Source organism: Miscanthus floridulus, chromosome 3, assembly GCF_019320115.1.
Source record: "Miscanthus floridulus cultivar M001 chromosome 3, ASM1932011v1, whole genome shotgun sequence".
Lineage (NCBI taxonomy): Eukaryota > Viridiplantae > Streptophyta > Magnoliopsida > Poales > Poaceae > Miscanthus > Miscanthus floridulus.
Window position 1 is genome coordinate 117741635 of NC_089582.1, and position 15089 is coordinate 117756723.

The 15089-nt window shown below is 41.8% G+C and overlaps 1 protein-coding gene across 12 annotated transcripts; it reads left to right on the forward strand.

Annotated features, from left to right (window-relative positions):
- Positions 1 to 372: 372 nt before the first annotated feature.
- LOC136542173 (protein TILLER ANGLE CONTROL 1-like) lies at positions 373 to 8038 on the forward strand. 12 transcript variants are annotated; one of them, XM_066534487.1, is made up of 8 exons: positions 373 to 1839; positions 2529 to 2794; positions 3593 to 3693; positions 3807 to 4818; positions 4984 to 5050; positions 5147 to 5778; positions 6239 to 6358; positions 7751 to 8038. In XM_066534487.1, exons 4-7 carry the CDS (start codon positions 4807 to 4809, stop codon positions 6320 to 6322), a joined length of 795 nt encoding a protein of 264 aa, XP_066390584.1. In that variant the 5' UTR covers positions 373 to 1839; positions 2529 to 2794; positions 3593 to 3693; positions 3807 to 4806; the 3' UTR covers positions 6323 to 6358; positions 7751 to 8038. The 12 variants fall into 12 exon arrangements, with proteins under 12 accessions (XP_066390584.1, XP_066390590.1, XP_066390592.1 ...); XM_066534493.1 differs by having other exon boundaries at positions 4591 to 4818; XM_066534495.1 differs by having other exon boundaries at positions 4630 to 4818.
- Positions 8039 to 15089: the final 7051 nt, after the last annotated feature.

Consider the following 15089-nt stretch of genomic DNA (forward strand, 5'->3'; position numbering starts at 1 on the left):
CTTTTGTTGAGGTAAAACCAGGCAACATGGTTTGTTAAAGCTTATATTCCTGAGAATGTTCTTTTATTTACTGGAACTAAACTATCTGCAGGCCTTGCTCTGCTGGAATCTGGTAGAACCCTCGATCTGAGTACTGATACGTTAATATCTCTTGATGGTGCAGTCAGTGTGGCTGAGAACATTTTCATATTTCTGCCTGCTGCTGTTGCATTGGATTACTGTTTTAAGATGAGATTTTTTAGTCCCTTTCCTAGAATACGATCAATAACAATCTTGATTGTTCAGATGGTCATATGTAACACAAATGATATCTTAGATTCATTAAGAAAAAAGTTCCTCCCATGCACTCAAAGTTCCATCAAGTCCACCAAATAATATTTTTACTTGATCTTCTTCCTAAGATCTTATTCAACAAAGACTACTCATAACTTTGCTGTGAACATGAATTTCGCTTTCTTCTTGATTGTCCTGCTCTTTATGAGGACTAGCATAGATGGACGTATGCTGGAATGCCTCTTTACAATACCTGTTCCACATGGGGTTTGATAAATTTTAGATGGAATTAAGTACATCCTGGTTTGTTGTTCATTCAATCCTCATCCTGGTGTAAACAGAATTCGCTACACCCTGTGATTATCTACTGTCTCAGTGAGTCAGCATTCTGATATGGTCACATAGAAGCATTGCATGATATCTATATTCAGTACTCCCTCCATACTCAAAAATAAAATCGTCTTGGACAGCGACACGGTCTCCAAAGTATTACTTTGACTCCTTGTTTTTATAAAAAATATTTATCAAAAAGTTATATATGTATATTTTTATGAAAGTATTTTTCAAGACAAATCTATTTATATGGCTTTCACATTTCCAAACTCAACAACTTAAAAGTTATTCATGATTTATATTCCCAATGTTTGACCCAAGCCTTGTCCAAAACGACTTTATTTTTTAGTACGTAGGGAGTATATGTTTTGTCTGTCATGTACATTAATTAATGCTTGCTGTGCTGTGCTTGTCTGTTAGTGCTTTTCCAGTCAATTCACAAATCATAAATTCGCAATTGCTTTGAAGCAACTAGCTGCTGAACTGTGTTGTAACCTGATACAGTATTTTTCTCGTCTTCCATAAAGTACCAAGGCTGATGGATCTGGGTGAGTGGGTGACATTTCATTGTGCTTGCTCTTTCTGTACCGTGGCAGGTTTTCTATTAACAAATTCGAGGTATGAAATTCTGGCCTTGATGAAAATATCTTGGCTCTGTGGATATTCAATTTCAATATACATTTAGTGGACTACTATAGCACATTCTTAAATAACAAATTGCCAAGATCACTACTGAAGGAGCAACCATGCTCTCTCTTTGAAAACCCGGCCCGGCCTGCTCAGGGCACTCTAGGGTCATGTCAGTTATTTATGTTTGCATGCATGCTACATGTCAGTTGCCAGGCCATGAGCTGGGAGAAAAATTTGCTGCTGAAACTCTTCCAGAATGTATGTTCTGAACATCACCGGAACTTGACATGGGCTTTGTATGACAGTTCCGGTTAGCATCTCATTTGCACCTTTGGTCGAGTAAAATGTATATGATAGATTGTCTTTTCTGGTCCTGCTACAATTGTTTTCATGGTCTGAAATGCTAGGGAATGGAGGCCCTTTTGGTGTCCCATACGTGATGTGAGCATGGCCCTTCCTTCTTCAGTTGACCATTTGATAGATTGTGTGTGCTGGAATATTTTAAAAGCCTTGGCAACTGATGAGCGCTGCTTGTCCTGTGTCTGTTATATTGCGTTCCAGCAATTAAAGCATATGGTGCTGCTCAAGCAGTTAATGCATATGGTGGGTCTTTTGTCTGAAATCCTGCAACTGTCAAACACCATTCTCACTCGTTTGCATGGTAACAGTCATCAGATAGGCATGGTCCATTTCTATCAATAGGGCCGATTTTAGCTGAACTATTTTCTTCATATCATTTGAAGCATCCTTCACCATGTTTTCTTCAGAGGAAGAGAACTGCTTGCTTATTTGGTTCTGTATCCCTCAGTTGTGGGGGTTTTTAGAATCTGGATGGAATTTTCCTGTTCCTGTTGTAGCCCTCTGTGTAGGTGATATTGAGAGAGGTCAGTATAATCTGACAGGAAAACGGGCATGAGCCCATGTATTAGATTCTCATACTGTATTAGACTAGAGCTCCGTGGCTTCCTTGTTTGTTTCTTCACTTTCTTGTACTGAACAATCCTGCAAGTTATCATATTATCCAGGCATGCTGACTTTGAGCTTGGAATGTTCTTATCTGTTCATAGGCTTGCATTCCATGAGCTCAACCCTTGCTTTCATCATTGTAGAGAGTTAGGGGAACACCTCACACCCATTAGGGAGGGGTGGATTTCATATATATAGTCAAGATACAACTTGGAGTACAAGTTACATTATATACAGTGTTGACTATACATATCTCTAATAATCAATGACTTCCAGTTTTTTTATCTTAACCTGCTGGATCGCTGAAAGCCTGAAGCTGAATGCAGACACCACGATCTATCCTCACCTCGTCTTTGCTGAAGCTCTAATGTTGACGTCAGATGGTTGAGAAAGTTCAGATGAGCAACCAAGTGTTGATAGAAGACAGTAGCAGTTTTGGGGACAGATTTAGCGAATCAAAAGTCCACTGGTCGCTGGTGGCGACGCAAAGCCATGCCCACTCCACCCATTGGTCGGGTCTCTTATTCCCGTGAGTCACCCTCATCAAGCGGTGGTGGCACCTTGTCCATGGAGCTCTGCATGCTACTTTAAGGCGAGTTTTTTTAGTCTCTTTCCTACCAGGATAATAGCTTCCGTGAAGAATATATGAGATCAGTAATTATATCGCTTGCTCTGGAGTAACATGCAATACAAATGATACCTTAGATTCATCAGAGATTTTTTCCCTCTGCGCATTCAAAGTTTCATCACATGCACCAAATAATTATTCCCAATCCATAGGTGGGTTTTCACCTATCTACGCTGATCTTTTGTGGGATACATAACTCATGAATTCATTGTGAGCATGAATTTCACTTCCTTCTTTAGTTTCATGCCCTTTATAAGGACTGTGTGTAGATTGCATCTGTTTGTATTTGACCTCTATCATTCGTAATCATCCAAGATTTAAACATAAACTTGGATCAACGTTTTGGAATGCCCGTTTCACATTGGGATGAAAAGCAGTTTTTGATGAAGTGCTGCACAGCCTTAGTTATCCTCCATTCTGCTGTCATCCTATATATAGAGAATTTACTAAATCATGTGATCTACTCTCTATATTCTGATGTAGTCACGTAAAAGAATCATTTTATGGTACCTTTATTCAGTAAATAGTTGAGCTGTGTGTAACCTGAAACATTACTATTTTGGTCTTCCATAAATTGCCAAGCCAGATGGATCTGGGAGACATCATTGCATAACAAACATGTGTTGTCAGATTGGTTGCTACTGTACTTCTGTAGTCAGAAGGATGCAGAACAGATATTTTCACTATTATAAGCCTCGACAGCATGCATCTAGGATGCTTATTCTTCATCCATCGATCGTGATGGACGCACATGGCTTACAGGATCTTGCTAGCCTCAGGAAGAAGACACATGTCTCATCTCCATGCTTAGTTGTGGCAGGTTGGTGCTGGGAAAGTGCCTCATGAACCATTACCTGGACAAGGTTTACCTTCTCATATGCACTTTTATTATTGTTTCGATCATTTCATGAATCATGATCAACGTAGTATTATTTTTCTCATCCCCATTGCTTGGTTTTAACTGTATTATATGCAGGAAGGTATTCAGAGATAAGAGAATTAATGAAAACTAATTTCACATTCATCTTGTTAGTTAAGATCTAAAAGTAATTTTGTTGTGAGGCTGATCCCTGAAGTGAATTTTTGGAAGATGCTTTGCTAATGGAAACTGTTGCCTTCACGAGCCTACAATTTGCATACCGGTGCGGCTGCCAGTCTTTACTTGTTCACATGCAGTTGTGGTCGGCACTTGTCTGTGCCATTAGATGCACAGTAGTATGTTGTCAAGTGCTAACTTACAGGCTGCTGCCAGCAGGCAGCAGCTGCTTATGTCATTGTCGCCATTTCAAGTGGCTCCTGCATCAAACTGTATATAAGAGGAGGATGAAAGCGTGTGCAGTTTACTGTTAAATGATATAGTCAGTGCTGCAGCACGTCTTTTTGGAAAGCTGGAATGATGAACATATTTGTACATATGTCAAGTATTGGATGAACGGATTAAAACTGAATATAACTCTTGACTATTGACACCTGCTTAATCTGGAATTTGTCAGCTGTTGAAAACTATTTTCTTTCTAGTCCCGATAGGTTGATGGACCTGCTCATTCCATGTCATGATTCTGGGATTACTTCTTTGTTTAGTTTGTTAGCAGTTTGCATGGTATCTGTCACCAAGTAGGCATGATCCATTATGTCAATGGGACCACAACATGCACATGCAGTGTGCCACATTATGGTGGCTGACTGAGTCGGCTGGAATCTTTCTAAATCATTCCCCTGCTGTGATTAGTGAATCTCTGCCCTCTGCTTACTTTGACTAGAATGTAGCTGGGAATCTCACATTCACATATCAACCTCAGTGAAAGAATTTACTTGACTTGAGTCGGGCCAAGCCAGTGCAACCAAAACTCCATCTTTTGTCTCCTGGACCATTCAATTATGGGGCTAGTTCCTCATATAAAACCATGCCATGCCTTTGAAGCTCGTCAATGCTACTGTCTGCCTCTCTCCTGTGATTTCAGATTGGTTCTGGAGACATGGGCCTAAAGGTAATTCAGTTTTGCTTATGATGCACCCTCTGTCAGTATTTGTTGTGTGCTGTCTTTGCAGTTTCTCTCTATCCTGTTGACCCATGATATTGAAGTCGCTATTCTTGTATTAAGTGCCCATATTGTTAATGATCTACATGTTCTCATGAGTCATGACACTGCCAGGTGTTTCATTGGCTGAATCGGAGGATGCATCCTAATACTGAGTACTGCACCATCCATGGTAACAAGGGTAAGCATGTTCCTAGGATGCCTCTCTTTTATGTGATCTAATATACATTTCTTTGTTCTTATTTTGTCGACTTTTTTTTTTGGAATAATGCAACAGCCATGGAGGATAAGGAGGACTCCGTGCCTCATAGTGTGGTTGAGAAAGACACTGAAGCCCTTCTGCTCCGTGATGTGCTTCTTAATGGTATACTTGCAATTGGCACACTTGGGCATCACGTAGACTCATTTTGTCCTGAGGCTTGCATTGAAGAAGATGATCTCCTCATCGTGGGTGATGAGAAAGTAATTGAGGAAGAGAAAGATGACAAGGAACCCAGGAATGATCAGGTGAAAGAAGACGTTGCATTGGAAACAGAGCCATGTGAACCAGTATTGCCTATTGTTGAGCCTGCTAAGATGCATTCATCGTCGATGAAAGAAGGCAACTTTACATGCTTTGTAACAGAAGAAATCCTGATACATGAGGTGGAAGATGGGGGAGCTGCTAATATCCAGGAACGACCACTTCTGATGGTAGAGAAGGTGGAGAAAGTAAGAACTACACTTGCTGATTTATTTGCAGCAGAAGTATTCTCATCAAGTGCTCCAGGGGAGAATAGTTGCCAGGATATCATCGATGTTGCAGGGACATCCACTTCAAAGCATACATCATGCATGGAAAAGATGCATCAAAAGAAACCAAGGAAGCCAACACCAAAACCACTGAAAGCCACAAGAAAATTAAGTCGGGTATGGCTTGCTTTCTTCACCCACACCTTATGTCCATTGCAAATATCATATTTCAAATATTGACAAGAATCTTTCTACTCCGATTGATTGCTAACTTAATCTACACCCTGTAGCAATTTTAAGTACCCCAGGCTCATCTGATATAAGAACCCTCATATCACACCTAAAGGCATACTCGTTGTCCAGAAAGAACAGAAGCTCATGAGAAGAATATGTTATAGCTAATAAGTTGTGTCATATGTCCTAAACTGGCAGAATTGCATAGCTCCTTGTAATTATGTATATCTTGCTATCCTAGAAGTGGCCCAAGACATTTATTCCATGCCACTTAGCTTCTTAATCTGGATCAAATATGGATGGCTAGCTAAGCAAGCATGATGTATCTAACCTATCTTGACGCTGAACGACTACTAACCTGAAATGCATCTGTTGCTTTTGGTTGTCTTGTGAAACTAAGTAGGTCATGAGGAAGATGTTGGGGAAGAAGATCCACCCAGAGCAGCTCAATGGGCGTAGCAATGCAGAGGGCCCCCTCACTGCATGATGTTTATTCTTGCCGAAAAAATTGCTTCTCTATTTGGTAATCTTCTTCCTAGAATGTCCTTTCAACTGTCCTTTGAATTACATATATTGTTGACCAAATCTAGATTCTTAATAGATTGTACAAATAGGTACGTGTTGAATAGTTGCTGACTTTAATAAACTGAACATGCACTATGCGACAACATTTAAGAGGGACTGGAATATGTAAATTTTGTCATATCCCTTAAGAAAAGAAATGAAGAGTGCAGAATTTGCTATATCAAGGTGTTCTTGGTGTCCATAAAAAGAAGTGATAGTCTGAAAACAAAATTTTCTACACTGCCTCCATTTATTTGGATCTCACAAGAAAGTCTAGCAGCTGCTTGCACCAAAGTATAACACATCACCCAAGAAAAATGTATCACATATTGCCTCCATTTATTAGGAGGTCACAGCTCAGTCTGTTAACTGCTGTTGCGCCATACACTATGATTCAAAATCTGACATGTCCTTTTGTTTTCATGTAAAGTTGTAACACTCGTTCTGTTTCATCTATTTCAGAATAATTACCCTTTTCCATGTGCATTTGGATCTCATGAAAACTGATGGCAATCCGAAAAAGACCAACGTAACATAAATTCGATTGCTTAGGAATTATTCAGTTTCTTTGATGTTTGTATCTCTAATCCTATTATGGAACTGCCTGTAGTTCAAAGAGACAAAAAAATGAACACATAGTGAGCAGCTAGAAAGCATGGGGTCTAACTAGAAGGCATTCCCCTCTGCCATGTCGCTGGGCTTCCTTAGAAGCGAAATAAATATATGGTGTTGTACCTTGCCTGCACCTAGCATTGAAACTGCAACACGACGAGCATGTCCTGGAAAATGCTAGCCGACAGGCAACTAATCATGTTCTGATAATGTGTCCCTAGACCATTCATTCCTTACAAATCTAATCATATAAAGTTTGTATTATAATAGTTAAAAATTATTAGCCTAATTATTGGTCAAAGTTTTTAAAGTTTAAATCTTGATATGCGTGTGTACCAGATAAAATTGAACAGAGGTAGTAGTTGGGTGTGCTTAGTCCCCTTGTTTGGATGGCCTAGGTCTAATTTTAGGTGACTTAACATTTAGTCTTAGTATCCAAAAACTTCTGACAAATTGAAGCTTAGCTTGTGAAGGAGAATTATGTAGCCTTGAAACTCTTAAACATTTGCATGGTATCAGGCAATAGGGTTCATAGGCAGTGGTGTGGCACTCTCCTGTCTCATGTTTTGCACTCAGTTTCTCTAAGATGCTTGTAAGATTTTGCGATCAACAACACGCAAAGATGCACACTAACGTATAGATGCTGCCTTCATGGACTATTAGGGTAACAACATTTGAATTATGTTGCTGTGAGGCGATTTTATCCGAGTGAATGATTCTATTCTGTTACATTCCGCAGGTTTCATTGGGTCCCTTATGACTCAGATTCCTTGCTAGAGAGAAGCATCCATGGATAGTCGTCGACAATGTGGAAGTTCTCTTTTTGTTGCTGTGTTTCGTCGCCAATGAAGCATGAATAGCAGTCTGCTTTCCTATATTCTCTTGCTTATTTGCATGTATAATCAACTGTTGGGGTGTGTGTTTGTGATCTTGTAAGCTGTCATTCTCTGGCGCCACGGTCTGCGCTGCCACTGTCTTGTCGTCGCGGTGTGCCAACAAAAATTAATAAAACCTCTGCTTATCCGTATGACCGTATGCACTATCGTTTACCCTGTAACGCATGGAGGCCCGTGTCGATCCGAGTCCCGTCGATGGCTACCTCATGGCCGTGCTGTGCAAAAGCCGGGGGGGGGGGGGGGGGGGGGGGGGGGGGGGGGGTGCGGGGCATGCCCTGAGGACGCTGCCGGCAGCTGATGCGACACAGCACAGCGCACGCCTCAGGTACGTCCCCTCTCCTGATGGCGCCAACGCGCAACCGCCGAGGGCCATGCAGCGGCATGGCACCTGATCATAGCGAGCGGAAAGGCGGGCAGCGGCGCGTGAACCGTGAAATACCGATGCGCCTCGCGACGGGCGGAAGCGGACGAGCTGGGGACTGAACGGCAGACAGGTCGTCGACGCGCATTCGCATTCGGCGGCGTCCCCACGAGGCCTCTTCGTTTGGTCGTGGCTTGTTGTAAATGATCATAAATTTTTAATTGAAATAGTATTTTTCTCTTACACAAACCAGTCAGCAGTACTTCTTTATGAACCAGTGATGATACGAACCAGCCAACCGAACAGGCTAGTTGGTGCCTTCAAGCAAAGTGAGATTTGATTCGATGTGCTTGTGCTCCATCTCTGTCGGTGGCGTCTCTCCATCGAGAGGAGGTGAACCTAACCATCCCTCGCCGTTTTCATTCATGCTACAATTGTTTGGATGCTTACTGTTACAGCTGATTGCTGTAGTTACTACTGAACTTGCTCTGAGCGCTTGGATTTTGGTCGGACTTTTGTGGTCCTCTGGAGGGATAAGAGGTTCATACCTTCATTGTGATAGCTGCGCTTAATTCCCTGCACCAGCAGTAAGTGTTTGACGCATAATGGTGATGGATGTGTTACATGTGTCAACCAAGCAATGCATGCCCATTATAATCGTTAGTGCTCAAGCATTGAAATCTACAGCAACTTAGTGTTGTCTGGGATAGGATAAGATTTCAACACCAGTGTCATAGTACCACTACCTCAAATTTGAACATCACTGTCGGTTCAAAACCCCTCCTTCGCTACCGGATTTTGAACCGACAGTGATGGGTGTTGATATCACTATCGGTCTTTAAAAACCAACACTGATCTACAGGCAACAGTGTCGGTTCCTGGCTTCACTCAGCATTGTCGAGTTGAACAACACTGTTGGTTTGTAGTCCCAACCAACAGTGACGATTGCTTTAAGAGTGTCGGTTCTTGGCTTAAGTCAGCAGTGTTAAGCAAGACTACACTGTCAGTTCATGGATTAAACCGGCAGTGTTATCGTAACAATCACTGTCGGTTCATGGTTCAAGCCAGCAGTGTTGAGCAAGCCAACACTGTCGGTTTGTTTCTAACCGACAGTGATGGTTACGACAACACTGCCGGTTTGTTGCTAACCGGCAATGATGGCCCGTTGGCATTTTATTGTTTTATAATTTATTTTAATTTATATTTTTTCGTGGAATCGAGTTTCGCTTTATATACGCTACGTAGACGACAGATTCATCAATATTAAACATTACAAATGTTACGGTTACAGTTCAAATATTCTTATCAAGATCCCGATCCCTCAAAATAAAAAGAAATTATTCGATAAGATGAAGCATGCTTCTCGGACTTCTTACAATAATCTAACGAGCCGTTCTGGGCTATACTGGTCCTTGAACTTCACGGTTTGTGCAATAGAAAATACTCCATCTTTTTCTAATATCTCGGCTAAGACGAATTTTGCCAGCTCCGATTGCAGTGTGACGATCTCCATATCTAACAGCCTTTCGTGGTTATGTTTCTTGCACTGTCGTTCAAAAAAAGATGATATCCAAAGAGGAATCAGTAAATCATTTTGTTCAATTATTAACAGACATAAATGAAGTGGGAATTATACACACCAACTTATCTGCTTGTTCCGATTTCTCGCCGATGTAGCGAAGCATTGTCCACATTACATAAAACCCGCATTCATTGTTTTCCGCCGGCTGTTTTAGGTACTTTCTCTCCATTTCGATAACCTTGAATGGGACCTGCGTCCCACCGATATGTCTTCTTCGGACACTGTGCAACATTAAAAGAAGAAACATTAGAAAACGATATGTGTGACTAGAAAATAATATGTTATTAGGATCGCTTACTAATTCAGCACTGCCACTAGTGCATCCAGATGATGAAATGGTTTTTCTTCGAGTCCCACACCTCGATCAGATTTTTAGCAAGATTGACATAAATGAAGACGAAATGGTTGCTGCAATCACAGAATCCTAATTATCGAATAATCTTAAAGAAAAAAGAAGCATAAAATTAAAAACCGAGAACACATACTCGCAGTTGTGGGCTAGAAGTAAGTGGGTTTTGTTCTTCATCTTGAATTCATCGAAAATAGCAATCAATATCTCTTTTAAGTCTTCTACGTCACATCCATAGAGGCCTAAACATGTCTTCTCATTGACTCGTAAGGGGTCCAAGAAGTCTTTGTTATCCCATTTGCTTTTTAGTATGCAAAATTTTGCTATATACCTACATAAAATCATGGGAATTGGTCAAAAGTTAACAATTTATGTCTCGAGAGAGCTGTTAATTATAATATCGTATGTGTAGGGTACTTACATAGTCCACAGCGTCAACGTTTGTGAATCGAGAGAGCATTTCGGTATAGCTGGAATAAGCACTCCCACTCGATATCAAACTTCTCTTCTTCAGGATAATGAAAAATATGTGGCGAACGGATAATAACATCAAAACCAAAGTCTTCCGTCTCTGTTGCTTGAGCCATGTAATATTCATGCAACTGGGGCATATATGTTGTCAAATTTTTATACTCGTCATCGGGAACTAAAAGATTGCCTCTTTCATACTTCATTGCCGGTGTTCCTGTCCCTTGTACATCATAATAGATGTTCGCGGCCTCTTCCATGGTTAATTCGGGGTTGTCTTCGACGTACTTCTGTATCTTCCTTAAATCTTCATTGTGTATTTCATCAGCTCTTATTGTACCGTACTGATTCTGTGTTTGCCTTTCGAATTCAGACTTCAACAAACACGGAGGCGGTGAGGCACAGAGATTGAAGAAACTAACACAATCTTCCTTCGAGATGTGTGCTGTAAATTTTTCTTCCATCAAGTTTGTAACGCTGCCACTGAACGGCCTTTTTCTTTTTTGTTGATCCACTTTGGGAGCATTAGCGACCGAATCCAAGAACCTTTTCTGCGACTGCGAGGATGCCTTTGATCTGGTTTTAGACTGAGGTGGAGGAGAAGGAGGATGACGACGTGAATTCTGTTTTCCCGGGGCTGATGAAGATGGAGGAGGAGGAGGAGTCTTCTCTTTTCTCGGGGCTGATGAAGATGGAGTTGGACGAGGAGGAATAGAAGGAGAGCTCTATCTTCTCGGGGGTGATGGCAAGGGATAAGGAGGGGAGTGATCTCTGTTGGGAGATGGTGAGTGATCATTGCGGGTGGGCGAAGACTCGTAGTCGTCCTCATCATCAGAGGACAATTGGTGGTCAAGCTTAATGAAGCGCTTGTGCTAGACCACTTGAGAGCCCTTGTTATGACCAAGTTTTGGACTGTCTTCCACTGCGGGGTACTCAATGTGTATCTTGTTATACTTCTTATCAAGTATTCTATTAATGGTGACACGAGCGTACCCCTGTGGAATTGGACGACCATTAATGATCCCGTCTCCCGCAGGCTAGGCCTGGCCGAGCGCCACCTTGTCCTTTATCCATTTCTGACGGATGTACAACTTGACATTGACGGGTTCAGTGATGCTGTCCACCGGATGAGGCATATTCGCATCTTCTTTGTCGAGCGGGGTCAATCCGCAGCTACTGTGACCCCTAAACTGTAGGCTAAAGGCAGTAGGAGTAGGGTTTTGTGGTACTCATAACCCCTTGGACAACAAAATTTATGGACTCGTGCTTCAACAGTCGTCTCAATCCGTGCGTCCATTCTATCTTCCATCTTTTTTAGTCGTCTCAACACACTCTGCCTCCTAATCCGCTCTACTCCTCGAGCGGCTCCGGTAAGTGTGAGATTCTTCGGAGAATGCTAGTTTCTAAGGAACAACAACGGTTCATCTAGTGCGATCAGGTGCTCCTTGGTTCCGAGGGCTTGGGTGAGCACGTTTTTCTCCCTATTAGAAGTGCGAGTCCCTTGCCTCACCTCCTCAGTTATCTAGGAGATCCTCTGGATGAGTTCGCTTATGGGTGGATTTGTGGAGCTAAAGCTCCCATCCTCGGCGTGGCGTATATTCCTCTCCATACAATATAATACCGATCTTGGCTCCCAATGGGTGGTCTCAACCTGAACGCCTTCCTCAGCACAGCCAACCGGACAATGGGAGCGCTAGCGGTGCCTCAGTGCCTCCACGACAGAGGGCCCCACGAGAACAGAGGCGCAGGTAGGGACGAAAACGGTAAGGAAATATCCGGTATCGAACCGCATCGTTTTCTACATTTAATTCGATCGAATTTGTATTTTCGGACAAATTCGAATTCGGTTCGAAATTCAAAACGCCAAATTCGAAATCGGAACGAAAACGGTTTAGACATTTTTCCGACCGTTTTCTCCCTTTCTACTTTTAATTGGGTATATCCTGATTTCGAAATTCGGTTTCGAAATTTGGTTTAAACTAAATTTGACCTACTAGAAGTTTAACCTTAGAAAAATTGTATCTTCTTCATACGATCTCGGATGAAGATGATTTTTATATGAAAATTGTAGCTCTCGACGAGATCTACAACTTTTTTATTTTTAGTTTTTTCATTTGAGGTCTTTAAGATATTGAAAAAAATTAAACAAAGTTTCAGCGGTATATTAATCGCGTATAAGCGCTTGTTGCCTTAGAAAAATCATATCTTCCTTACATGGTGTCGAATGGTGATACTTTTTAAGAAAGTTGTAGAACTTGTTAATTATTATTCACTTATTAATTATTATGCTTATGCACTTGGCCCTACACGTCAATATTCCATATTGATTTTTCGTATACCGACCATGTTCGATATAATTCCGCTCGAATTAGTTCGTTTTTGAAATTGACGATATTCCATAAGTTCGTGTTCATTTTCGTGTCCGACTTTACCTTTTTCGTTTTTATTTTCGTATTCAAATGTAGAAGTAGAAAACGGTTGAGAGGTTTTCCGACCGTTTTCATCCCTAGGCGCAGGCGCAGCTATGGCCCAGGTGCAACGCGGATGACTGAACATATTTATAACATCATCTTCTCAGGCTTCTACTGTTGCTTGTTGGTTCTTAGTATTTTGTCATCTGGGGTTCTATGAACTAACATCCAAACTCGAGCAGTACCGAACAAGGAATCTTAACTATGTGACAAAGCTGGTGATGAATTATCGGTGCCATCCTACTGTCCTAGAGCTACTGTCAGAGCTTTTCTTTTCTATGAGGCCTAATTGATTGATCGCCTGTAAAGAGGGACAATCGATGATTGTGCTGGCCTTCCCCACGGGTCATTCCGTGATCTTTTTGTTCAAGGATGCAAAGAGAGGGAAGGCACCAATCCATCATGGTTCAACAGGATTGAAGTTAGTTGAGTGGTACCTACCATCAGCAACCCGACAAGGGCTGGGGAAGTTCATGAATCTGATATAGGAGTAATCACTCCATATCGTTACCAAGCTGCAGGTCCTCATATATGCATCTTAGCATAAGACGCCTCATGCATAAATGTCCAGAGCTATTTTAATCTAGCCTTTTTGCCTGCAATTTCCCTCAACAATGATCTGGTGGCCCTGCTTATGTTTTCCATATGATTAGTTATGTCCAGAGTTCTTTTAGTCCTTTTTGCTGCAGTCTGTCTCGAGTCTTGACACTGAACTGGTGAGTCAGTTTATCCTTTTCCACATGAATATTTACTTTAGTTTGGTAGCAACTCTTTATATGGCTATTGTTTGCTGCAGTAGTTTACAACTGACGCAAAACAACTATTGCCATTTCAGTTGAAATGATCCACATCATTGTACAGGTTCATTATGATTTGCTACAAAAAAAAAAGAGGAAGACCTCTGCTTTTTAGAAAGCAACATAACAGGTTCACAGACTGGGGATACCAGTTTGAAAGAAAGGAACAAGCACACGCCAACATTCAAAGCCTATTACAAAGCTAAATTTCCACGACATCCGAAAGGAGGACATTGTTAGGCTTGAAGGTCTTGAGCCAGCTAGCGATGGAGTCCTTGATTTGCATGATCCTGTCCTTGTCCTCCTTAAGCTTCACGCTCCATTTCTGCATCAGCGAAATTGCAATGTACATAACGTCAGTTGGCGCCTTTGGGATCATCTTTTCAATAGCAATCTTATTCCTGGTAGTCCATAGAGCCCACACAAAACTTGAAAACAGGAAAATGATTAACCTGGCTGGGACAGGCCCCTTGCCTCTTTGCCAAGAACCACAGAAATCTTCCCAGGAAGTAGGGTAAGATGACAACCGGAAGATTCCAGGAATGATTTCCCACACCAGTTTTGCCAAATACTCCTTTTGACAAGATCCACTTAAAGAAGATATGGTCAATATTTTCGGAACACCCACAGAGACAACAGAGAGGGGAGCCCTTCCAACCCCTTTTGACAAGATTCACCGCAACTTGGAGCTTATTATTAAGTAACTGCCAAAGAAAAATTTTGATCTTCAAAGAGACTTGTCGGTGTTTCGTACAAGCACCGGTAAGTAAATTTATAGTGATGCGCATTAGGCCCGGATGATACCCTAAAGGACACAAGATTTATACTAGTTCGGGCTGAATGTCCCTACCTCCAGTCTGTTGCTGCTCGTGTTATTAGCACCGAAAATAGTTCGTAGTAGGGGGTACAAACGGTCGAGAGAGGGACTAGTCCCAAGTCTCTGATGGAAGGGTCGAAAGGATGCCAAGAGCTTAGTAGCAGCTTGACTGTGTGTGGTGTATTTCGTGTTGTCCAAAGTCCCTCCCTTTGTTGGAGGAAGCACATCCCCTTTTATAGATAAAGGGAACGGCTTTACAAGTGAGAGGGCAAGGGTGCGTATGCTACCCAACCTTGTTATTCACGTCTACCAAGCCTTGTAGTCCATTCCGGCGGGT